We start from the raw sequence: 23,586 nt of genomic DNA, 5'->3' as shown, positions 1-23,586 counted from the left end.
GATACAGAACAATTGTCCCGCAGCGCTAGTTTCTGAATGCGGCCCAATGAAAGCAATAGAACCAGGATAAAACTCTGCTTCCAAGAGCAGCCTAAAACGAACCATGGAATGATCTGTCAGGGACAATAGAGCAATTCCCCCACAGGAATACTTTCAAACAAATTTCTGAGCTGCAATCTCTCCCGCTCATTAGTATCATATACATTTTCCAAAAATTTATAGACAGGGGTTTAGGATGTATGTTTCTGCATGGATTTTAATTTGGATCTGTGGTGGTGTGGGAAAGCCTTCTGTACACATTGCCAGCAAATCAGTAGCAGAGCAACAATTGGTCTTTTGATTAACCTCTGTCTCAAGAAAAAGTAAATGTACTAAGAAACTTTAAATAAATATATGAAGCAGAAGTATTTTACGAGAAAGATATTGGATAGAGGGGATAACCTGAAATAAGTCACTTGATATTAAAATGTAATCATATTTTATCTGGGATGAGAGGCTTCCTGGGCTCCTCAGAGGGAGTAATAAACTTAATAGGTAAGATGTTAAAAGAAAAAATATACCGGATGTAAAAAAAGGAACTGCATGTCCTATATATCTGTTTAGAAGCAGTCTGGTAGCTCCTCATCCGCCTAACCAATTTTATTAAAAGGCATAAGCTTTCATGAACTGCCGCTCACTTCATCAGAAGCACAGAACAGCTAAAACTCTGTGGCTATCAGCTCACGTCTCCCACTGCATGTTTCTTTCTACGTTTAAATTTTTAAAAATTCTCAACTCATAAGCAAAGGTAGCATAAGTACGAATTCCATTCCAGTCCTGTGATTCCTATGTTCTGGTAAGGCAGTTTTCCTTTACTCTGTATTTCCCATGGTTAATCATTAGGGTGGTGGCCATTCTAAAATCTCCTTAGAGCAGGGGTCCCCAATTCCCGGTCCGTGGACCAGTACCGGGCCGCGACATGCCAGCAACCGGTCCGCACAACCAAAGCCCTATCTACAGGATGCAGGCAGCACACAAAACCACGCCCCCTCCAGTCCACGGAAAAACCTCTCTCCACGGAACCGGTCCCTGGTGCCCAAAAGTTTGGGGACCTCTGCCTAGAGAACAAATCCATAGATCTGTCTATGACACAGCCTTGCATTTTTGCCTCTCCCCAGTGCTATGCTACTGATGGTTTATATGCCTAAAGCAGGGATGGGCAAATACGGTAACTTTCCAACCGATAGACATCAACTCCTAGAATGGCTGGCTCAGGAATTCTGCGAGTTGAAGTCCACAGGTCATAAAGTTGCCATAGTTGCCCACCCCTGTCCTAAAACAAAACTAAAGCAAACCACAATAGTTGTCATACTATTTGTCTTTGATATTACCCTTAGAAGACTATGAGTCCAAATACTCAGCCCCATAAACATGCTATTTATTTAATTTATGATTACACCAGAAGTCAGGAACAATGGCTGGCTCAGGAATTCCTGGAATTGAAGTCCACCATTCATAAAAGGGCCATTGTTCCCACCCCTGCTTTACACAAAAACGGGGTCACCGTCATTATATTATTATATTATATTATATTATATTATATTATATTATATTATATTATATTATATTATATTATATTATATTAATTATATTATATTATATTTATTATATTATATTATATTATATTATATTATATTATATTATATTATATTATATTATATTATATTATATTATATTATATTATATTATATTATTTCATTTCATTTCATTTCATTTCATTTCATTTCATTTCATTTGATCTCTCTTGTTTCAATGTGCTAAAAACAAGACACGACCCTGGTGAAAAAACTTAAGGAAACAACCAAATATCGGCCTATTCTTCTGTTCAGCCTCAAGACATGTCCTGCCTATGAGTCTGCTTGATGTAGTGGCATATTACAAAAATGTTAAAGTCTATAGAAAGGAGACAAGGAAGTAATCATCTCAAAAAATAAGATGTGGCGTATTTCCCACTACCACCCTTTTCCCCAAGACAACAAAGACAACTCTAACATCAAAACTAATACAAAACTAATACTTATATACAAAAGCCTATGTTTCATGTGCATAATCATTTTCAACTTGCATTGCCTTGGCTCTTTCTTTCCAGGCAGCTCAATCTCCTCTGCCAAAACCTCTCTACTAACCAAGTTGTTCCAAAATGCTCAGTTCAGAAACTTATTCAATGCTTTTGAAAAGGAGGAAGTGCACTCCCAGCCAATTTCAATAGCTTCAGTTCCCCAGTTTCTCTTGAGCTTTGTCCTGCGTGTCTCCCTATCTCCCCAGATGCAGAACGGATTTTGGTTCCAAACCTTTGGCTGAGTTGGACGAGGACCATGAAAAATTCATGGTAATTACATCAATACTCGTTTACAGTGAAAGCTGAAATGCAAGAGGGAACGGCGAGTAAATCCCTGCTGTGTGAAAGAAGAAAACAAATCTCAGCGATGTAGTAGGAAAGTCCCCGCTTCCAGACGGTAATTAATACAAACTGGGGCTCTATCCCCGTGGAAATGAGACGGAACCAGGGCAGAAATCTTCCAGTGCCACTTCTGTCATTGTAAAATATGTATTATCAGGATCCTTTCTGTCTAGAATTACTTCCCCTCTGACTTCATGTGGGTGGCCAACTGGTAGCGTAGTCTTGAAAAATAATATGAGCGATAGGACAGATTTACGCAGAAAGAGAGGAGTAGGGGGAGAATTCAGCAAAGTATGGTTGTTTTTCACTTTTTGGAGAAAAGAGGAAGGGTGGGCTATGCTTAAGACTGCTTGATACAGTTTTCAGGAGATCATTTTAATGCATGTCGTCTGCTTCGGCAAAATGCAAGTGTTTGCCCGAAGTAAAATAGAGTTAAACTCTCCTTTGTGAGTTTGGTTACTCTTCTGGCTACCAGAAGCAGGCCCACTGGAAAGGAAGGCAAATGTGTGTAAAGATGGAATTACAGTGGCTCAACAACAAATCTCAAAAGAATGAGGGAAAAAGACCTTTCATCTCTGAAAGTTCTTTCAGCATTTTCCTACATTTGGAATTAACATTACTGATGAAGCAGGGCAAACAATGATGGGGAGGGGGGAAAGCTACTTCTGTACTTGGGTTGGGGTGGAATTTGCCTTGGCATCACTTTAAACGAACACTGTAAAGAGTCATGTGTTAAACTCTGTGTCCTACACAACTTTTTCTGAACACACAACCTTTAAGTAGCTGAAGGTTGCCGGTGAATTTGGCTCAGTTCAATCAAAAACATCTGTTCCCCTGGTAAGTCTGCTGTCAGGACGTTTTTCTCATTTGGCTTTCGCTGCACCCTTTCCCAACCAATCGCACACAACTCAACGTTTGTAAATCAAGTTTGGGCTGACAACAGCAGGTCTGCATTCAGTCACCCCATCTCAGCCAGTGAGGCCACTCAACTGCTGTGAGAGCTGCTCTTAGCATGTCACTGAATCGAAGCATGTTGAGAAGAGAGAACGTTAGAGGCATCTGCAGAAATATCTGCAGAATATTTAGTGGTGTCGGAACACTGACAGATGCATCTGTCATTTCATAGCTTCAACTAACCTGCTGTCCACTGGCTTGACATAGTAAAGCAGTCCAGAAGTGACTCCAGCTCTCTCACATTGTTTTCACATGTCTCTGCTAGGAAGGCCTGGCGTTTCCTGGTCTTCATTTGGCAGGAGTGAGAAGAAAGCAAAAAAGATACATATTAAAGGCATAGAAGAGTCATTCATAACCACCAGTGCTGTTGCAGGGCACACCATGGACTAATATTTAAAGTGAAACAAAAAAAACAAAAAACAAATCGGAGGAATTCGCCATTACCAAAATAGCAAAATAAAAGAAAAAAGTTGAAAATATTTCAAGGAGGTCGTGCCATCATGATTGCTTTTTCAGGTGAGTTTCCAGGTAAAGGGTGGGTTTTGCATCATTTTAATGTTCTGCTGCTAGAGCAAAGCCCAAGTAACCCATCAGGAACTAATTAAAACGTTACCCACGAACCATTCATATTTTTCTCCTCTATTGCAAAATGCATCCTGGCTGGGAAATATGTTGTTGTTAATTGCGAAGTCGTGTCCGACCCATCGCGACCCCATGGACAACATTCCTCCAAGTCTTCCTGTCCTCTACCATTTTCTGGAGTCCATTTAACTAAATTTGGCATGGCACCAAGGTGCCCCCTGAAGAAGTCTGATAAATTGGTCCTCTGCTGAGACACCTGGTAGATGTATTTAGCTTTGGTCTTCCAAAGTAGCTTCTTTTCTGTAATCTCATCTATAGGAAGCTACAACTGGTGAAAACTAGCCTCTACCTTTACCACTAGGAAAGTACCTTTCTCCTGTATCTGATTTACTGTCTAAATCGGTATATCTTAACCTTGGGAATTTTTAAGATGCGTGCACTTCATTTCCCAGCCTGGCTGGCTGGAGTTGGAAATCTACACATCTTAAGGTTCCTAAGGTTAAGAAGCACTTCGCCCCAGCCAACTCATCGTGGCCATCTCACCATGGCCATGTTGCCATGGTCAACTCACTGCAGCCAAGGATAACTCGCTACAGGAGAATTCCATGCAGGATAACTCAGTGCAATGAATGCTATCTCCTCTGTTTTTTCGACATTATTTCTAGTGATAAAAATGGATATAATGTCAAAGAAACAGTGGCGAATAACATCTCATTGAGTTATCCTACGTGTAATTGTCCCACGGCAAGGTGGCCACAGCGGGTTGTCTCACAGTGAGTTGGCCATGGTGAGATGGCCGCATGGGAATAGCCATAGCAAGATGGCAGTGGCGAGTTGGTCACAGTGAGATGGCTGCAGCAAGTTGGCCATGGCGATTTGTCCTAGACCAGGGGTCTTCAAACTTGGCCCTTTTATGACTTGTGGACTTCAACACCCAGAATTCCTCAGCCAGGCATGCTGGCTGAGGAATTCTGGGAATTGAAGCCCACAAGTCATAAAAGGGCCAAGTTTGAAGACCCCTGTCCTAGACCCTCTAGATGACAGACAGCAAAGATGAAGTGTAATCCTTGACCAGGCAAAGCAAAAAATCTCTCTAAAGAGGTAGCTGGCTTTCATTTGCATTCTGTGAGATTAGGGATAAGTATTCAGAAAAGGAACAAAGCAAGAAGGAAGTCAGAGGAACCAAAAGATCTTGCATATATCAAAATAAACAGAAGATTTTTCTTCAGCCAGCATCTCTGCAATGAACATTGTGGAATCCAAGATCTTCTTCAAGGACATAGCAAGTAAACTGATTGTATTGATTTTATTCATAATTCTTTGTATGTGACTGTTTCCTTCCCTTGTTTTCCCTTATGTCCCCTTTTCATATCTAAAGATTGAGCTTCATTACCTTTAGCATAAATTCCTTATTTTTTTCTTTCTATTTCCCATTTCAGTTACCCCTTGTGTTTCATGAGCAGCACATGATTAGTTAGGTTCTATAATTTAGGGTTTGGGGTAGGAAGAGCCAAAGTATTTTCCTTTATTTTCTTAGAAAAGGGCTGAGAAAATGTTTTTGTGTAGAAAGTCAAAGAGCTAACCAGCATCTAATTGAGTAATACCAGTTACTGATGATACCTCACTGATGATACCTCGCCTCATAGCAATGGATGATCTCCCCCAGTGGCTTTATGTAGACATTAAACAGGAATGGAGAGATAATGAGGCATCCCACATAGTAAAGGCTGATAATAGGATCTCTCATTCCTGATCAATACCAGCTGGTATCAGTCCCTTCCTGAAGAAAACCAACGTAATTCTGTGTAGCCTATTCCCAACCCTCAAAGATTATCTAGAACAGGGGTAGTCAACCTTGGCTCTTTTATGACTCGTGGACTTCAAATCCCAGAATTCCTGAGCCAGCTAAGCTGGCTCAGGAATTCTGGGAATTGAAGTCCACGAGTCATAAAAGAGCCAAGGTTGACTACCCCTGATCTAGAAGGACATCATTGTCAGTGGCACTAAAAGCTGCCAAGAGTTCAAGTAAAGTCAGGATGGACACACTACCCCCATCCTGCTCCCTCCAGAGGCCATCAAACAGTGCAACCAATGCCGTTTTTGTCCCATGGCCGGGCCTGAATCCTGACTGAAAGGGCTTCAGTCATGTTTCATTCAGGGTCTGCTGAATCTGCTGTGTGATCACCTTCTCAACAACCTTCCCTTAAGAAGGGAGGTTGGGCATTGGAAGAAAATTCTCAAATATGGTGAGATATATCGGTGGCTTCTTATATGGAGGCAATAAATCAATGCCTCCTTAAGAGGCAGAGGAACAATTCCCTCTCTCAAGGATGAACTAACCACTGCTAGAACCCAACCACACAACCATCCCTGGAAGTCTTAGTTAGTCAAGAGGTTCTCATGGTTCTCAAAAGGCAGGTGGCTGAGCTCACAGTCATGAGAAGAACCTTGTACATTTTCTCTTAAGTCTTAAATATCTTATGGCCAGAGCAAACAGAAAGTGTGTTAAGGAGCTCAGACAGACACCTTTCTAATTCACATGGGCATAAGGAGAAAGAAATTCAAAACAATCAGATTTTAAGATGATTCTCAATAAAACTAGTTTTAGCTTTCCTGTGGCCTGTCTGGTGAAGCTTAATACCTAGAGCAGTGGTTCTCAACCTGTGGGTCGGGACCCCATTTGGGGTCGATCGACCATTTCATGGGGGTCGCCAAGCAAGGCTGTCCGCCATTTTTTTTGTCCGCCATTTTTTCCCCTTTTCCGGCTGGTGCCTTACCTCCCTTGGGCTGGGCCAGCTGGTGGTCAGCCTGCTCCGTCTCTGCCGCTTGCCAGCTATGCCTCGACCGGTGCAGGGGGCGGAACCACACATCCACGGCGCTCCCGGGCAGGGAAAGTCCTCGACTTACGACCGGTTGGGTAGTCCTCGACTTACGACCGGTTTAGTCCTCGACCTATGACCGGTTGGGGTCGCAGCATTAAAAAGGTTGAGAACCACTGACCTAGAGACTACAGCAATGGTGTTTCCTGGTGGTTTCCTCTTAGTACTACCTAGACTTGAAACCTAGGTTTTTGGATTCAATTGAGGTTGGCCAGACAGTGCCACATGAGACTGTTTCTCAAAACTTTTGGTTTTTTGCTCTTGTGTCAGAAGTCCTGAGGTGCTTCCGGGTGGAAAGGCTAACCGATGGCATCACCATTGCCCTGGGGACGCCCAGTTGCAGGCTGCTTTCATGTCCCCAGCAGGAGCTGGAGTGAAGGACAAGAGGTCAACCCCACCCCACAGCAGTTTTGGAGTCTCAAATACAGGCTTACTAACTTCCTGCCCACTCAAGTCACCATGCTTCTACTTAATGAGGAGATAAAATTTGGACAATATCATTAAGATAGTCTTCCGCATTTTGTTATAGCGCAACTGTATTATACCTAATGTTCCAGTTTAAGAACTCTTATTTGAACTAACCATGTGGGATGATCTGTAAAGAAGGGCACATTTTATTTGCAGGTTAGTCTTATAGAAATTTGCAGAAAACTCGCCAAAATGGGTCATTTGTCACTGATATTAGTAGAGTTTGGTTTATGATTGGAAGAACTGGTTAATTATCAATTATCTGATAGCGTTTTATATTTGTTGTTAGACCTCCCCTTTTCGTTATGTACTTTCCTTTCCCTAGATTGCATTTTAATTATTTTTATTCTTTGACTGGAAATAATTAAAAAAAATAATGGATAAAAATGTTTACAAGTAATTTGTTTCCCTTGGGGGAAAAAAGAAATAAAATAGATCCCTTATCAACTTTTCTTCTAAATTGAACAGGGGAAAAAAAAGGTAATTTCAATTTGTGTCAAATTTCTAAAACCTCTGTGCAGGGGAACTCCCCTTTTCTTTTCTCTTCTCTAGTGACCCGTAATCCAACTTTGGGTAACAGCCATCTTAACTTTTGAGTTATCAGCACTTCCCCTAACAACAAGTCAGTCTGAAGATTTAAGGATTCAGGGTTTTTATGGTGAGAAACATCTTTTTCCTGTTAACTGAGCTCTGTTATGAGCCAACAGTGGATCATGACGGACTTGAATGTATGCGGATCTCTTCTGTGTTCTCCACCATTCTGCTTAAATATTTTATAAATTTGCTCTACCATTTCAATTTTAATTATATGTTCTGTATATCTACTAATATATTATTCATATACATTTCAGCGTTTGATCCCCAGTAGCATTTACATGGTCTTCCCTGTGTGATGGTTAGTACTATACATCACAAAGAATTTCCAGTGCCGATGGAATTCTCACGCCGGGATTTTTTCTTTCTAAAACATCAGTATTCCAAAAAGAAGTACAAGGATACATGCAATTTTTACAGGGTATAAATAGGCTAGAATGCTGAGCTACACACAGTTCTGTCAACCCTACTTTGCCATCCCCACAGAAAAAGCACATTGCCCACAGAACAGCATAAAAAGCAATGCCACACCAATAAAGTAAATATTTTCATGCATGTACATGCATTTGAAGCAGAGGACACTCGAACTATGCACTAGCAAAATTTCTTCCAGCACAAAAGATTTAGGCAAGCTGTTCAAAGGCACAGAGCAGTTTATCTTCTCATGCAGATGTTTTATTTTTAAACTACCATATATTAGTATATTTATGTTGATGCAACCTTTCTGTATTTACATATTACGTTCATGTTTGCCTTTTGTAAGTCAGGTTTGGCCACTTGATTTTTCCAAATTCTCTCTCTCTCCCCCCCCCACCCTAGGATATACATATGCATTCAGATTTCCCAGCAATTTTGTTACATTCTAGTTCCAGCCAATTGGGGGTGCAATGACTTAGCAGTTAAGAAACTGAGCTTGTCAGCTGGAAGGCTAACAGCCTGGGTTTGAGACCCGAGCACCGCACAATGGGGCGAGTTCCCGTCTTTGCCCCAGCTCCTGCCCCCCTAGCAGTTCAAAAGCATGCAAATGTGAGTAGATAAATAGGTACCACTTCTGCGGGAAGGTAACAGCATTCTGTGTTTCACCGCATGCTCTGCGCTGTGGCGTAATATTATTCTGGCCACATTACCATTGGACAACACTGTCTCCCTCAGAGAAGAAACGGAGTGCCACTTCCTAGAGTCAGATACTACTGGATAGGGGAAACCTTTACCTTTGCCCAGCCAATTACATGCATTCTTTTCTCCCTTAAGCCCCCTAGTTGCAAGAAGCTTCCCAAATCTCCTTTCCATTTGAGAGCAACTTAAAATGACGTATGTGTAGAAGCAGGCTAAGAAAAATAGTTCTTCATTATCTGAGCTTCCTGACAACGTGAATGAGAAACTCAGAATGAGCTGCCTACGCTTGGATTTCCTAGGCAGCGTTCTGGCCTCTTGTCCAACATATATTGATCCTCTGGAAAAAAGGTATATGAGCAAAAGATTCCTGACAGCAAGGTGCAAGAGGAATACGCAGATGCTAGCGCCTGACTTTGGTGTAATTTGCAGCTAATTGAGCTTTCTGTTTCTCTACTGTTACTTAATCAAAGAGCTGCTCTGTTGCAGCCTGTCAAGCTTGGGAACTCAATTTATATGTAAATGCCTTTCTAACTACCAAGAGGCCACCCAACCAAACAGTCTGGAATATACTTTCAAATGGGCCAAACACAGCTAAACGCAGCTGCAGAACCATCAGTTCCTCGAAGCCTTGGAGGTATTAAGTATATTTAGTTACATGACAAAACATTAAATTGATTTTCAACCTGCCTGCCATGCCACTCCATATTCAAATCGTTCCCTTTGTACTCCAACCGATCGCGTACCCTAGACTGAGAACCCAAAACGATGCCGTCATCCGATAGAATCACTACTGACAGGTGGTCTAGTGGATAAAGTGCTAAACAACGATAAGGAAACCAGGTTCAAGCCCAGCCTTGCTGTGTGACTTTGGGCCAGTCTTTCCCAGCCTAGCCTATTTTGAAGGGATGGAGACTAAGGGCTATCTATCCCACTTTTAGCTCCTGGAGGAAAGGTAAAATAGAAATAATAATTAGTTTCACCATTTCAGGGCTGCAAAAATCAGTATGTTAGGTATTTCTGGGTTCCTTTGTGATTATCTCGTAGTCGTCTAGATTTTGCAGCCCAGCTACAGTAGCCCTATAACCAAAAGACAAAACTACAGGTAGTCCTCAACCTATGATCTCAACAGAGCCCCAAATATCTGTTGCTAAGGGAGACATTTGTTAAGCAAGTTTTGCCCCATTTTACAACCTTTCCTGCCACAGTTGTTAAGCGAATCACTACAGTTCTTAAGTTAGTAATATGGCTGTTGAGTGAATCTGGCTTCCCCATTTACTTTGGTTGCCAGAAGGTTGCAAAAGGGGATCATACAACCCCAGGACCCTGCAACCGTCATAAATATGGGCCAGTTGCCAAGCATCTGAATTTTTATCACATGACCATGGAGATGCTGCAATGGTAATAAGTGTGAAAAATGATTATAAAGTCATTTTTTTCAGTGTTGTTGTAACTTTGAACAGTCACTAAATGAACCGTTGTGATTTGAGGATTACCTGTATTAAAGTGGTACTGTCAGGTCCCAAACGGTTCCCTATTTTACTTACTTTCTGTCCTTCCATCTTTGGGACCTGCCATTCTGTTGCGGGAGGGGAGGGAGCCCAGCGTTATTTGCATGTTTGTATTTGCTCGCCAGTCCTGTTTCCTTTTCCTGATTGCCATGGGGAGGGGTATGGTAGCTCTCCGAAGACGAGCGCAACGAGCCGGAAGTCAGTGAAGCCACAAAGGTGCGTGCCAAAAGCAACGGCTGATCGCCCCAGACGCCAGCTGACTGGATACAATTCAAATCCCCATGCGGCTTTGGTGGGAGGGGTTTTATGGCTTGGGTGACTAAATTGTGTTAATGAACATTTACATCAGACCTTGCCTTGATCCCCCACTGTTACTGATCCCAAAATAAAAGAATCCTGTTTGAAGCAGTGATTGCCTCAAGAGTTCGAATTCTTGGGAGAACAGCTGAAGTGGGTTGTTATAGGTACTTAGATAAAAGATTATCTTTATCTAAGACAAAGGATTATCTTTATCTGAATCATCTTATTGAAATCAAGTTTTTAAATCATTTGAAATACCTAAAACTGCAAAATGACCACCAAGAACTGAGTGGGATATAGATGCATTCTATCAATAAATTACATTTAATTGAAAATATTTGGTCACAATTTGGTCCCCATGCGAAAACATTACAGTGTAAAGCCCTTAAATTATTATTGGTATTGGGCATTTGTTTTGGAGCAGTCTAACAGTACGTTTTAATAAACAATAAATGTTTTTTAATTTAATTTAAATTGTTAAATTAAATTACATTTAATAAACAATAAAACATTTTTGCTAAGGCAAGTATTATTTGCCTGGAGTCTTGAATAAAGAAGTCAAATATCTTCTATTTAAAAAAAAACAGTGGTTTTAAAGAATATTAAGTATTATTATTATCCTGTTGAGGTAACAATAACAAAAATCATATTTACTGGATATTCCATAGAATCAAAGAATGCAATTAACCTAACTCAAGGGTTACCCACTATTGCTCCATTTTGATTGTATCTATTGTATCAAGTATAGGGAAAGCGGCCTTAAATATTTATTTTCAGAGTTGAAAGACAGTGGAATTTTACAGTTACCATCTTGGAAAACTGAGGTGTTCAATTTTTGTTTAATAATTTATCTCTTTACCAAAGCAATAAAAAGGCTAATCAATTATTCCATGTGCCAAAAGTATACAGATGCATTTAAAGATTGGCCAGAATGATTTCATATATGCTGTTTCTTCTTTTACTTGCTTTTTATGGTTTTTGTCCTTTTTATTTATTTTTTTATTGTTTTTTGAAAATTCTGAGTTTTCTCATACTGGGAGGAATGTAGATTGAGAAAAGCTACATGATTGTGTTCATAAATACGACAGCTATTTTTGCTATCAAGGGTCAAAAGCTAACTTGCCAGATTTAAGCAAACCATTCACTCAGGGCCTAAATTATATCACCGGTTGGTTGTGAGGATAAATTATATGTTTAGAAAATTCTTTTCAGTCTTTCTTCCAATAAGTTCAGATGTGAACTCATTTCAACCCATGATTTGTTGCATGTTCAAATTAAGCTGTAGCTGAAACAGACAGAACCTCCTTGAGCGACATCTGGAAAACTAACAGTCATGTAAACTACCATATAGCAAGTTTGTGATCTTTGTTGGATGAATGAGCAAATATTTCAATGAGTGACCTCTGAATAACCCAAGATAAGTATCAGCAAAGGTATGACTGGAATTTGTAACAACCAGAAAGTCACATTTTGATGTTCAGGTAGATGTTACTCCTATGAAATGACTATGATTTCATGTAAGATTATTCTGAAAGATAGTGGGATAGGAAAAAAATAGGAAGATGGCTAGGAAGAGGAAGAAAATTTGCTGAAGAAGCTTGGAAAGAAAGTTCACCCCTGGAGCTTAAGATTTACCCAACTCTGAGCTGACTGTGCTTCCCCCCAAAATAGCTGTGATGATGCAGCAAGAGATGGAAGATTCATAGCTACAGAGGCAAGACAGGGCTGTCTGTGTTGGAAGGGGGTCAAATCAGTCAAGATGGTGGCTACAACTGTACGGTCAAAATCTGCCCCTCTTTTACGTGCCATCGAAGTTGGGAGCTCTCATCATGCAGTCACAGCTGTGACTTTGGTATTTATATATATATAAAACATTACTAAAAGATTTAAAAGTGAAAATAAAAACAAAACTCAAACTAATATAAGGCAAGGGGAAGAAAGGAAAGGGGAAAAATCAAAGAAAAAGCTAAAAGTGCAACAAAGAAAGAAAAAGTACAAGAAAAATAGAAAAGAAAGGAAAAAAATATATAAGGAAGTGGCTTCCGATCTTTTTTTACAGCAGTTGTAAGTACAATTATAAGTTTACCTTTAAAATTACATCTTGACTCCCTTCTTTCTATTATCTATCCTGTCTAATCATCAACATTGTAACTTCGGGTTTTTTTTTTTCTGTTTTACACACAAAATCCAAAAGGGTTTTCCCTGTCAGCAATAAATACAGATGTTGCTTTTCTCTGATCAAAAAAGTCAATTTGGCCATCTCAGCAAGTTCCACCACCTTTACCAACCATTCCTCCATTTTGGATACTTTGTGCATATGATAATCTCACTGCAGAAAAACAAACTTCCATGACTTTCTTTCAACTATTTGTCCATCAATTTCCAAAGAAAAACCTCTGGTCTTAACTGTATATTAATCTTCTGAATCAGTGCATGTATTTGTTTCCAGAATTTTCTAGCTTCCTTTACACATCCACCAAACATAATAATAAAATGTCTCTTCTTGTTCTTCACAGCCATCTTGACACATGCATCCTGAGGCAGGATAAAAATGCGGTAACTTCTGTAGCACAAAATGAATCCATTTCCCAAGAATTTCAGATAACACAGGAGACTTACTTTCAAGCTAGCCATACACGGGCAAGCATTCCTATTTGAATGAAACCTCTTTATGGACACATTTTCACTGTTGATTTAGGCTAAATCAGTGTGGGCAAACCTTTTGGGCTCAGCATGTCATAACTTCAGAAAATGCTTAACTTGATTCAGCTGGCATGTCATCCCCCATCAAAAAAAAAAAGAGAACAATTCTCTATTTTCCTCTCCCCATTAAGGCCACCTTGAACAGAGGCACCTGGTGGCAGCCCCAAGGCTGGGCCTAAAATAAAGGCCTATATCTCAACCTCAGCCCTAGTGCGACTGCTGCCATTCAAAAAGGCCACCTCATGCCATTTCCCATGGCATGCAAGCCTTGGGAAAGGGCACATTTGTCCCCATGTCTCACGCTCCCCAGGATCTGCCACCTGGTGCTATTCAGGTGGTGTTTTCTTTCTATTTGCAGGCCCCTACCAGAGGCTACTTTGGGTCACACAAGGCTTTGATTTTTGAAGTGGCTTTGGAGAATGCTCTTCCTGGTCTCTGCAGCCTCCAAAAACCACAAAAAAACTACCCCTTGTTCTTGCGCGACTTCCAGAGGGTCTGGAGGCTGCACAAGAGCACATCCCATTCTTGTGTGGACTCTTCAGCCTCCAAAAACTGTGTGAGAATAGGACATGCTTTCAAGAATAATTGTTGTCGGACGTTGGTGAACACTCATGTGCCCCCCAAAAGTGTGGGATTCCACCTTTGACACACGTGTCCTAGGTTTGCCATTACTGGACTAGATCATAATCTATGTCATTGGCACAAAGGTGGCTTAACATAACATCATGCCATTATAAAGACTCCCTCACACTAAGTTAAAGTTCTGATAACTACAAATCTATGTAATTTCCCTAGCAGTAATTCAGAAGTAGTTTGCCACTGCCTTCTTCTGGATTTTTTTTTTTAATATCCCAGTGTTCCAAGAGCTCTGGGATTTCCTGCTGGAAATACTAACCTGATACAGTTTTTCTATTTGTTTCTTTGAGATCAAGTTCTGCTAAGTGCCAGAATATCTGTGACCTATATTGGTAAAACTGTAAACACATCCCAATCAGGAATATGTAATAACAAAAAAAATATATACATAGTATATGCAATTTTTTTTAGTGATGCCATTATCCTTCCAACTTTAATATCTTTAAAAAAATTGTCGGGGACACGATACATATGTAAACTAGGCTACAGCTTCTGGGTTTAAGATTGCTCACACCGAAGATCGATCTTGCAAAGATAAATGCCGCAGACTGAAGTAGAACTTCTTGCTAGCAGAGAGAGGACCCTACTCATCAGTCTTAAAACCAAGCATACTAACAACAGAACAATTAAACTGATGCAGAAACTGAGTAGATAGAAAGCTACACATAATCCCAAGGCTTCCTGCTTTTTCTAACCATCGGAGACTTCTCCATATTGCAGCACTACAAGGGAAGCCATTTCAATAAAAGCACAGTCAGTGATCCTTATTTTACTGTAAAGTTTCCCTCGGTGATCTTCATTCTGTTGCAAAGTGACTTTCAAAGTCGGTAGCTCATTAAACGTCTTGCCTGCCACCCACTTAAAAAGTAATTTATTTCCCTATTGTAATCCTTGATTGTTATACGGTTCTTAAGCATTGTGTCCTATACCAATAAGTAGAAAGACTGATAACCTTCAGCATAACAAACAGAAAGGAATCCTGCAGCCTTCCCTGCAATGTGCTATTGTTGAAAGAAAAATCTTCATCAGGGTCCAGTCCAAGCTGGGAATAAACAAAATGGAGACTACTTTAGAAAGAAGGTTGTAGTTTATTGAAGAGGAGAGCCAGACAGAAAGATGGCTCTGGGAAAGCTGACCACATGTAGCAGGAAGTGGTGTGTTTTTATACCTTCTTGACAGTGGTGGGATTCAAATATGTGAACAACCGGTTCTCTGTGTGGATGCCGCTTCCAGAAGTCCATTCTGGTCTTGGGCAACAAAAAATTAGCTACCGGTTCTGCCAAAGTGGTGCAAACTGGCTGAATCCCACCACTGCTTCTTGAGCTTTTGTTTGGAGTTGCCCTGTGGCATGAATTTTGACCTGAGTCTGAGTGTGCCTTTCTGGTATTCTGATGGTGGTGGGTTAATCCTATTATGTCACAAAGGTCATATCCTGCTTCCCTGAGGCTGAGGCTAATGACTGTTGGATTTTTTGGTGTGAGGATTGTTGATTCTAGGGATCTTTGTCTTTCCAATCCCAGCTTCCTGGCTCCAATCTTTCTGACAAGATTATCACATCTGCATTTCTGCAGACTTGGTTTCTGTTTGGGGCAGAGAGACTTGGGGGGGGTTCTGCCTTTAAGATCCTTTGGGGAAATATAATATTCTGCCCTTTAATATTCCCAAAAATATTTCTTTCTTGGGGGGGCTGACTTCCCACACTATGGAGGCACAAAATAGGCTGGCTGGACAATTCTGGGCATGTGAACCCTAAAATACTAGGAGGGTCAACCCCAAGATGCAACTGCTTATAAACACAGTAGTGTAGCTATGTCCTCCCTTCCTAAAATATCCCACTTCCAAAAGGGTAGGGGGGGAAAAGTGGGATGGAATAAAATAAAATAAAAAGCAATTAGCTACACAATATACAATATAATTGCTAACCAGCCATCACTTCATTGTTAATGCCAAATATGGGTGACTCCCACAACCACTGATTTAGAACAGAAATCAAAGTAAGGCTGCCGTTTCTGTAAATATGAAGGTCTTCTCTAGCTATAGAACTGTATTTATTTGTAGCGATAATCCTCGACTTATAACCATTTGTTTAACCATCATTCAAAGTTACAGCAGCATTGAAAAAAAGTGGCTTTTAACTGGTCCTCGCACTTACAACCATCACAGCATCTCCACGGTTATGGACCTTCCCAAGCTGGCTTCCAACCAGCAAAGTCAATGGGGGAAACAACCACATGATTCCCTTAACAACTGTAGTGATTCGCTTAACAACCATGGCAAAAAAAAGGTGGTAAAATTGGGCACGACTCACTCAACAAACCACATTATGCAGCAACAGGAATTTTGGTCCCGGTTGTGATCATAAAGTCACTTTTAAAAAGCAGAAGTGGTTTCACTCCACTTTAAGGCAATGCAATCCCAAATACAAATCTAATATATAAAAAAGAGACACGATTCCAGGAAATTGGGGGGGAGAGACAAAAAGCTCTACTACAATTTTTTTTCTCAGACTATTGTTGTACTGTAGCTTTCTGTGAATCTTAGGATTCCAATACACCTAAATTGTAGCCAGGGTATTTTTAGGAGTTAGTACCAACAACACCCAAAGGATCCCATATTAGGAGAGGTTGGTATACACAGCCCACCTTTGTGTGCAACTATCTAGTCCAAGGTTTCCCAATGTCAACAACTTTAAGACCTGTGAACTTTAACTCCCAGAATTCCCCAGCCACCCATGCTGGCTGGAGAATTCTGGGAGTTGAAGATCATATGTCCTATAGCTGCCAAGATTGGGAAACCCTAAACCAGTTATGGCGAACCTTTTAGAGACCGAGTGCCCAAACTGCAACCCAAAACCCACTTATGTATCGTTGGGTGTCGGGTGTGGCCCATTGGGTGGGTGTGGCCCATTGGGTGGGTGTGGCTGCAGTGGTAATGGCAGACTGGGTGGGACTAAAAAGTTTAATCAATCAATCCCAACTTTGCAAGATCTTTTTTTCCCGCGAGAAGTTGAAATTGATTGATTGAACCTTTTTTTTTTTGCATACGGCGGCGGAGGCCTAAAGCGAAAAGGTTTTATAAAACCCAGCTGAAGGCCTAGGACTGGGGCGACGGCGCACGTGCCCACAGAGAGGGCTCTGCATGCCACCTGTGGCACGCGTGCCATAGGTTCGCCACCACAACCCTAAACTGTTCAAATATCTTATGGAAAGCTTTTTTAAAAAATCCACATACAAGACAGGAAAGTAAAACACAAAAAACACCACAAAGTCCTTGAAGCAAGCTAGTCACCACAGATAAAAGATAGAAGATGACTTCTATATCTAGAAGTACAGATAGTCCTCGACATACAACAGTTCATTTAGGGACTGTTCAAAGTTGCAACGGGACTGAAACAGGTGACTTACGACTGTTTTTCACAGTAGCATCCCTATGATCATGTGATCAAAATTCAGATGCTCGGCAACTGGTTCATATTTAAGACCGTCGCTGTGTCCAAAGGTCCTCTGATCACCTTTTGTGACCTTCTCACAAGTCAATGGGGTAGCCAGATTCACTTAAGAACGTAACTTACTAATGTATCAACTGCAGTGATTCACAAAAATCACAAAATGGGGCAGAACTCACTTAACAAATGTCTCCCTTAACAACAGAAATTTGGGGCTTAATTGTGGTCGTACGTTGAGGACTACCTGTATACTTTTTCATGAAGCAATCTCTCTCTTTTGAGTGGCTACATTAGCTCAGAGATCCACTGCCTGCTCCCTTTTGTGTATCTTTTACATCTGCAGACAGCAGTGAAGTTGGCACAAGCCCAGTTTATCTTAATTTTCTCCAAACTTTCACAGATATTTCATTATCATTTTGGACCCGCTGCCAAAACAGGATAGTTTTTTAAAAAGGCAAAACAATTCCACAGTTATATGCTCAGGAGAGACCACTGTATTAGTAAAACCATTTCCCAAAACAAGATTGCTTATTGCCCTGGATATCAGTACAAAAGTTAGCTTGTTATCATATAATCTAGTAAATAAATATTTCCCCAAAGAATGATTGGGACAGCTAGTTTCATTTGCTAAAATGGGCCGTGGTTCTGATAAAACCATAAGCACTTTCTCAAACATGGAGAAATCTCGCCAACAACCCTTCCTCCTTCCCCCGTCGTTTAATTTATATACCAGAACTAAATTGGAGATGTTATTTATTTTGGAAGATGAGCTTATTAGCATTATTAGAATTGTATAAATCAACTTAATTGTATGGAGCACTTTCAGTCGAAACAAAAATGTCTAGCATGTTATAAAAGGTTAAGTTACTACTTTTTAATACAACCATCTATGAATATTTAGCAACGCATCTGAAGATGCAGTTATTGCCAGAAGCACTTTTTGGGATAGATGAGTGCTGACTGGCGGCGATTGGTAAGAAAAGCTATGTGATGCTTTGGCCACAGGGTGGCACTACAAAAAGACTGCCAGTGTTTTTAACACAGGAATCGACAAACCTTGCATTACTGAACGAATCCTATGATGAAGGAATGATGGGCAGAAAGTGTTAACTTAATGAACTCATCTGGTACACAGCAGCTGCCTGGCTTTCCATAATTCCATCTAATGCTGCATGAAGTGAACCATTTATCATGGCAGCAAAGGAAGGGAAATTGGATAATATTTTGTTCTGAGACTCTGGCATAGCTCCTCGTGGATACTTCATCTGACTTGGAGAGAAATATTTCTAGGTTTAGTCTGGCTTTTCCATACTCAGAAACCTGAATCTGGGCTTGTCTGAATGGCTCCCAAACTGGGACCTAAACACTGCTGCTTGTCAATGTGCCCTTTAATCAGTGGTGGGATTCAGCCAGTTCGCGCCACTTTGGCAGAACCGGTAGCTAATTTTTTGTTGCCCAGGCCCAGAATGGACTTCCGGAAGCGGCATCCACACAGAGAACCGGTTGTTCACATATTTCAATCCCACCACTGCCTTTAATCTTCCCTATTTAGTCTCTCTTCCTTACCGCTTTTCATAGCTAACAGACTGACATTTTCTCTACTTCCTTGCATTCCCAATCCAGCTCTCTGCTGCTGTGCAATTCATCCCTGACTTTGCCTCTACCCTAAAATCAATCTGCTTCCTAAATCCAGCCAAGAATTTTAGTGGACCATTAATCCATCGTGATTCAAATCCTAATCTGAGATCTTTACCTATTTCCACTTTGTTCACTTGACTATCTAAAATTAGAGATGTTGGCGTGTGTGTGTGTGTGTGTGTGTGTGTGTGTGTGTGTATTTAAGAATATTAGGGCTTTGTAGGTTCATAAAATATACCAGCACAGTATAGGACTTAAAGTGTTGGACTAGAATTGAGGTGACCAGCCTCAGCTTAACTATTTTACAAGGTTATTTTTCAGGCAAAATTAAGGATGAAATGATATGCACATTTCGTCAAGCTACTAGAAGGAAAGGGAGGATATAAACCCAATAAATAAGTGTTCATCTTAAAGGTTAAATGAACTTTACAAGCCTCCAAATGAACACAACTCGCTTTTTAAAAAAAAAAAAAAATTGTCCCACATAACTCTGATTCTCCTCACTGGCTCTTGAATGTGCCATTTCCCTTCCCACAGATTTTTACATTATTTTATTATTTATTTCCCAAGGTATATAATCTATACTTCTAAGGCACCTGCCTTGCTTTGGGTAGCTGAATTATACATACAAGGTGGGATATCAAAAGCAATATTTTTATTTCAGCCATAAAAGTAAGGAGATTGATCTTTTTTTTTAATGTTTCATTTTCCTCCCCCCCTCCCCCCATTGTTTGGGAAAGAAAAAAATAGGCTCAGGGCATTTATCCCTGGGCAAAACTAATAAGTGATTGAAAAGTGATGTGTAATCTCAGCTTTCTTTGCGTATTTTTGTGCAGATTACAGTGAACAGAAGACTTGGAGATGACAACCAAAACACATGCTTCAGAAAACAACAGGAAATTGCCTAGTTACCCCCTCATTGATAACAAAAATCAGCAACCAATTATTACAACGTGCATACACCAAACTATTTCCATCTCCACTTCTTGTATGACAACTAGGAAAATACAAGGCAGTTGCCGTGTCAATGAATCAGTCTTAAAATTATCACGTGTGAAAGCTCGCTGAGGGATTTTAAATTTTCATAATAGTACAGAGAATATTTGTTCAGCTTACTCTTTCTTTGCACACATACAAATTAGCCAGCCCACCAGAGACTATCATAAAAGGAAGAGAAACATGCACCTTTCCCTGAGAATAGCTTGCATTCAAGAAAGGACGTTCATTTTATAGCAGAAAGAATTTAAAAGGGATAGAAAAATAACACTCATCTACATTTTTTTAAAATTTCAGATCAACTATATGACAAGCTTATCACTATCGAAATTGTTCTGATATAGCCAATTCCCACCAGTGTTTTATCCAAAATATTGCATTTATTATATCTATTTTGGGGCACCCTTAATGCTAAATAACTGACTTATTCTTGAACTTCTGTAGTTATCTAGCCCAATATTTCCAGAAAATATTGAATCTATTAATTCTTAAAATTTATAACAGTTCATTCTTACCTTAAAAAAATGCCCTAATAATATTAACCAGGTAAATACTATTAAAGTTGGACTACCAAATCAGCCAGGAGGAATGGCATTAAAAGTAAGCCAAAAAAAGGCATCTTCCAGCAGGGTTACAGTGATTAGCATAAATTTCCAAAAGGGAAGAAAATAGACAAAAAATTAAACCTGCACAAATTTTGAATTTAGTTCCTGTGGAAACTACAGACTCCCCAGTTTACAACAGCAATTTTGGGACTGGAATTTCTGTCGCTAAGCAACCTACCTATACGCTGCAACATGATGTGAATGTTGCTTAACAACAGAAATTCCAGCAATCCTGATTGTTATCATTAAGCAAATCACTGCCGGTCATTAATTATAGATGTCGCATGGAAGTCAGCAAAAGATTTCGAATGTTGACCATGGGATCATGGGATGCTACAATGTCTGGAACTCCAAGAACTGGCACCATCACGGGTTTGAACGGTTGAAAGGAGTAGTAAGCGAGGACTACCTATAACGAAAGTTTAGCCATGATTAACTTGCCCTATTAATTTTCAGGTGGGCCTAAATTTAACTTAGTTCATTTGTTTCTAACGAGCTATCTCTGGGCAATAACCAGTTAGGTACCAATCATATGGCAGTGCTATGTTTAATTTTGACCTCTGATAATCAGACAAATACTGGCCCAGTTAGAGCTAAAAATATATCATTGTGATTTATAAGGCTTGCAATAATACAGATAGAAATGGTGTAAAAAAACCCCTATAAAATAAATAACTGAGTGAAAGAGAAATCCAAAATATTTTTGTCCTTTAAAAAAGATAACCAACTTATTATTGCAAGCTACATCTTATTTATATCTACATCTCGATTTCCTTTTTGGCAGCATAAGTTCTCAGTCTTCGCATCCAACATGCCTAGCTTCGATAAGGCGATTGCCTTGTAAGTTTATGCATCCTAAAACAAAGACTCCATAATCATTCAGGATTCTGAAGGCGTGTTTTAGCAGAAACCTACTCGGAAAATAAATACTTCCAGCTGGAAGAGTTTTCAAGTGTCATTGGCTATACGGATACACACACAAGACGCACACATATATACACGATCTGGAGGCTGTGTGGGGGACAGTGCCAATTCCCAGTGCTGATCCCTGCTAGCCCACGCAGCAATCTGGGAACTATCAGAATAAGTGCAAGCAATATAATCAAGAACAGCAACTGCTGTGCAAAACCCCCATGCTACATCGGATAATCCTCCCTTTCTAGCTGTCACTTCCAATACTGAACTCAGCCAGACATGAGAAAACCTGCTTGCTGGACAACCCTTTAGAGATCACAGTTGGTAATGGCCTTAGCATAAGCTCCTCACATTCATGGGATGATCATGGGAAAAGCAGGGGGGAAAAAGTCCAGACTTCTACTCAAATACTCAAATACAATACACAAGGGAAGGATCATAGCTTGAGAAGAATGTGGCAGTACTAAAATGGGGCCTCCTCCAAAACTTAAATTCTGAGACTGTCTACTAATGTTCTACAGGAGGGAACATTTCTGGGCAATTTGTTTCCTGCAGATAAATCAAAAATCGATGAGGGCATCGGTTTTTTTCTGACTGTCCCCCTGTACCTCCCCCTCCTCTGTTACTTTCTATGGGAGATTATGGTTTTTCTGGTTCCCAGAATTTGGGGTGGGGACAACCGTTTCTTGTGTTCCTGAATATTAGGTATAATCTGATAAAACCATATACAATAACACCTTGCTCAGTCTGCAAATTCCATTCTGGGAATGACTTTGATCTGCGGCAGGCTTCATGGGTTGAACCTAGGCCTAATTTGCAGACTTTCTTGCTTCTTCTCTGCCCTCTTTTTAAAACAGTATCTTCAATATTTTTCCTCATGAAGATTTCTGAAGAAAGACTGCTTATTTCCTCACGTGTTTATCTATCCTAATATACGTATTACTGAGGCATGAATTTTGCATTCTTCTTTTTAATCTCTCCCAAACAGAAGACATAGCACTTGCCAAAAAACCTAAAACTATGCCTTATGTGGGATTTTCAAACTAGCTTGAGGGTCACCTCAATAGATTGAGGCCCACAATTGTCTAACCCTGCAGAAAAGTAATAATAAAGCTTAGTAAAAAGATCAGCAACCCTCAGATGGTGAAGATGCTGTTCAATTTTACTGAGCATCTCAGATTAGATGAAGATTCCTTCAGAAGAGGAACTTTTTTGCCTCGCCTGAAGAGATAACAATATTAGTGCCAAATCTGTCTTCCAAGGAAGGGTATTCCGGCATAGACAAATCCCCACAACTGCGAGAGTTTTCTACATATGGCTACCTGCCTCAGTTTACCCAGAAAGTGGCCAAAGAGCTTCAGCATGTATTGTATATAAGGGAGGAGACATTTTTTGATATACTTTGGTCCTAACCCATTCACAGCTTTTAAAAACTAACATCAAATCTTTGAATTTCACCCTGCAGTGGACTAGTAGCCAATACAACTTTTAGAGCACTAGTATAAAATGATTATATCAATTTTGAACTCCTGGAGAAATGCAGGTTGTAATTTACAGTAACTAACTGGATAAATTGTTGACTCTATACTTCTGAAAAATTTTCAAAGGTAACCTTGTGTCCAGAATCCAGCTAGGCAATTGCCAGAAGGCCTAATCAATGAGGGGTCCTTGGTGCTCTCTGAGCTTGGTTGTTTTCTTGCAGATGTTTCATTACCCAAACTAGGTAACATCATCAGTGCTAGCAGGGAGTGGGGTTTGTTCTCATTTTATATTCTACTGCCTTGTCCTGTCAATGTTGGTGAGAGCA

The 23,586-nt window shown here is 40.2% G+C and overlaps 1 protein-coding gene across 1 annotated transcript in view; it reads right to left on the bottom strand.

The window, feature by feature from the left end:
• Positions 1 to 23,586, bottom strand: part of CCDC171 (coiled-coil domain containing 171) — a 183,881-nt gene that overhangs the window by 118,553 nt on the left and 41,742 nt on the right. The window contains exon 11 of the mRNA XM_029284871.1: positions 3,578 to 3,680. Coding sequence (XP_029140704.1) covers positions 3,578 to 3,680 — 103 coding nt within the window. The remainder of the gene's footprint in view (positions 1 to 3,577; positions 3,681 to 23,586) is intronic.

The sequence above is a fragment of the Protobothrops mucrosquamatus genome, unplaced genomic scaffold, assembly GCF_001527695.2.
Source record: "Protobothrops mucrosquamatus isolate PMUCROS unplaced genomic scaffold, P.Mucros_1.0 scaffold1045, whole genome shotgun sequence".
Classification (NCBI taxonomy): Eukaryota; Metazoa; Chordata; class Lepidosauria; order Squamata; family Viperidae; genus Protobothrops; species Protobothrops mucrosquamatus.
This window is presented reverse-complemented; position numbering and strand designations above follow the sequence as displayed.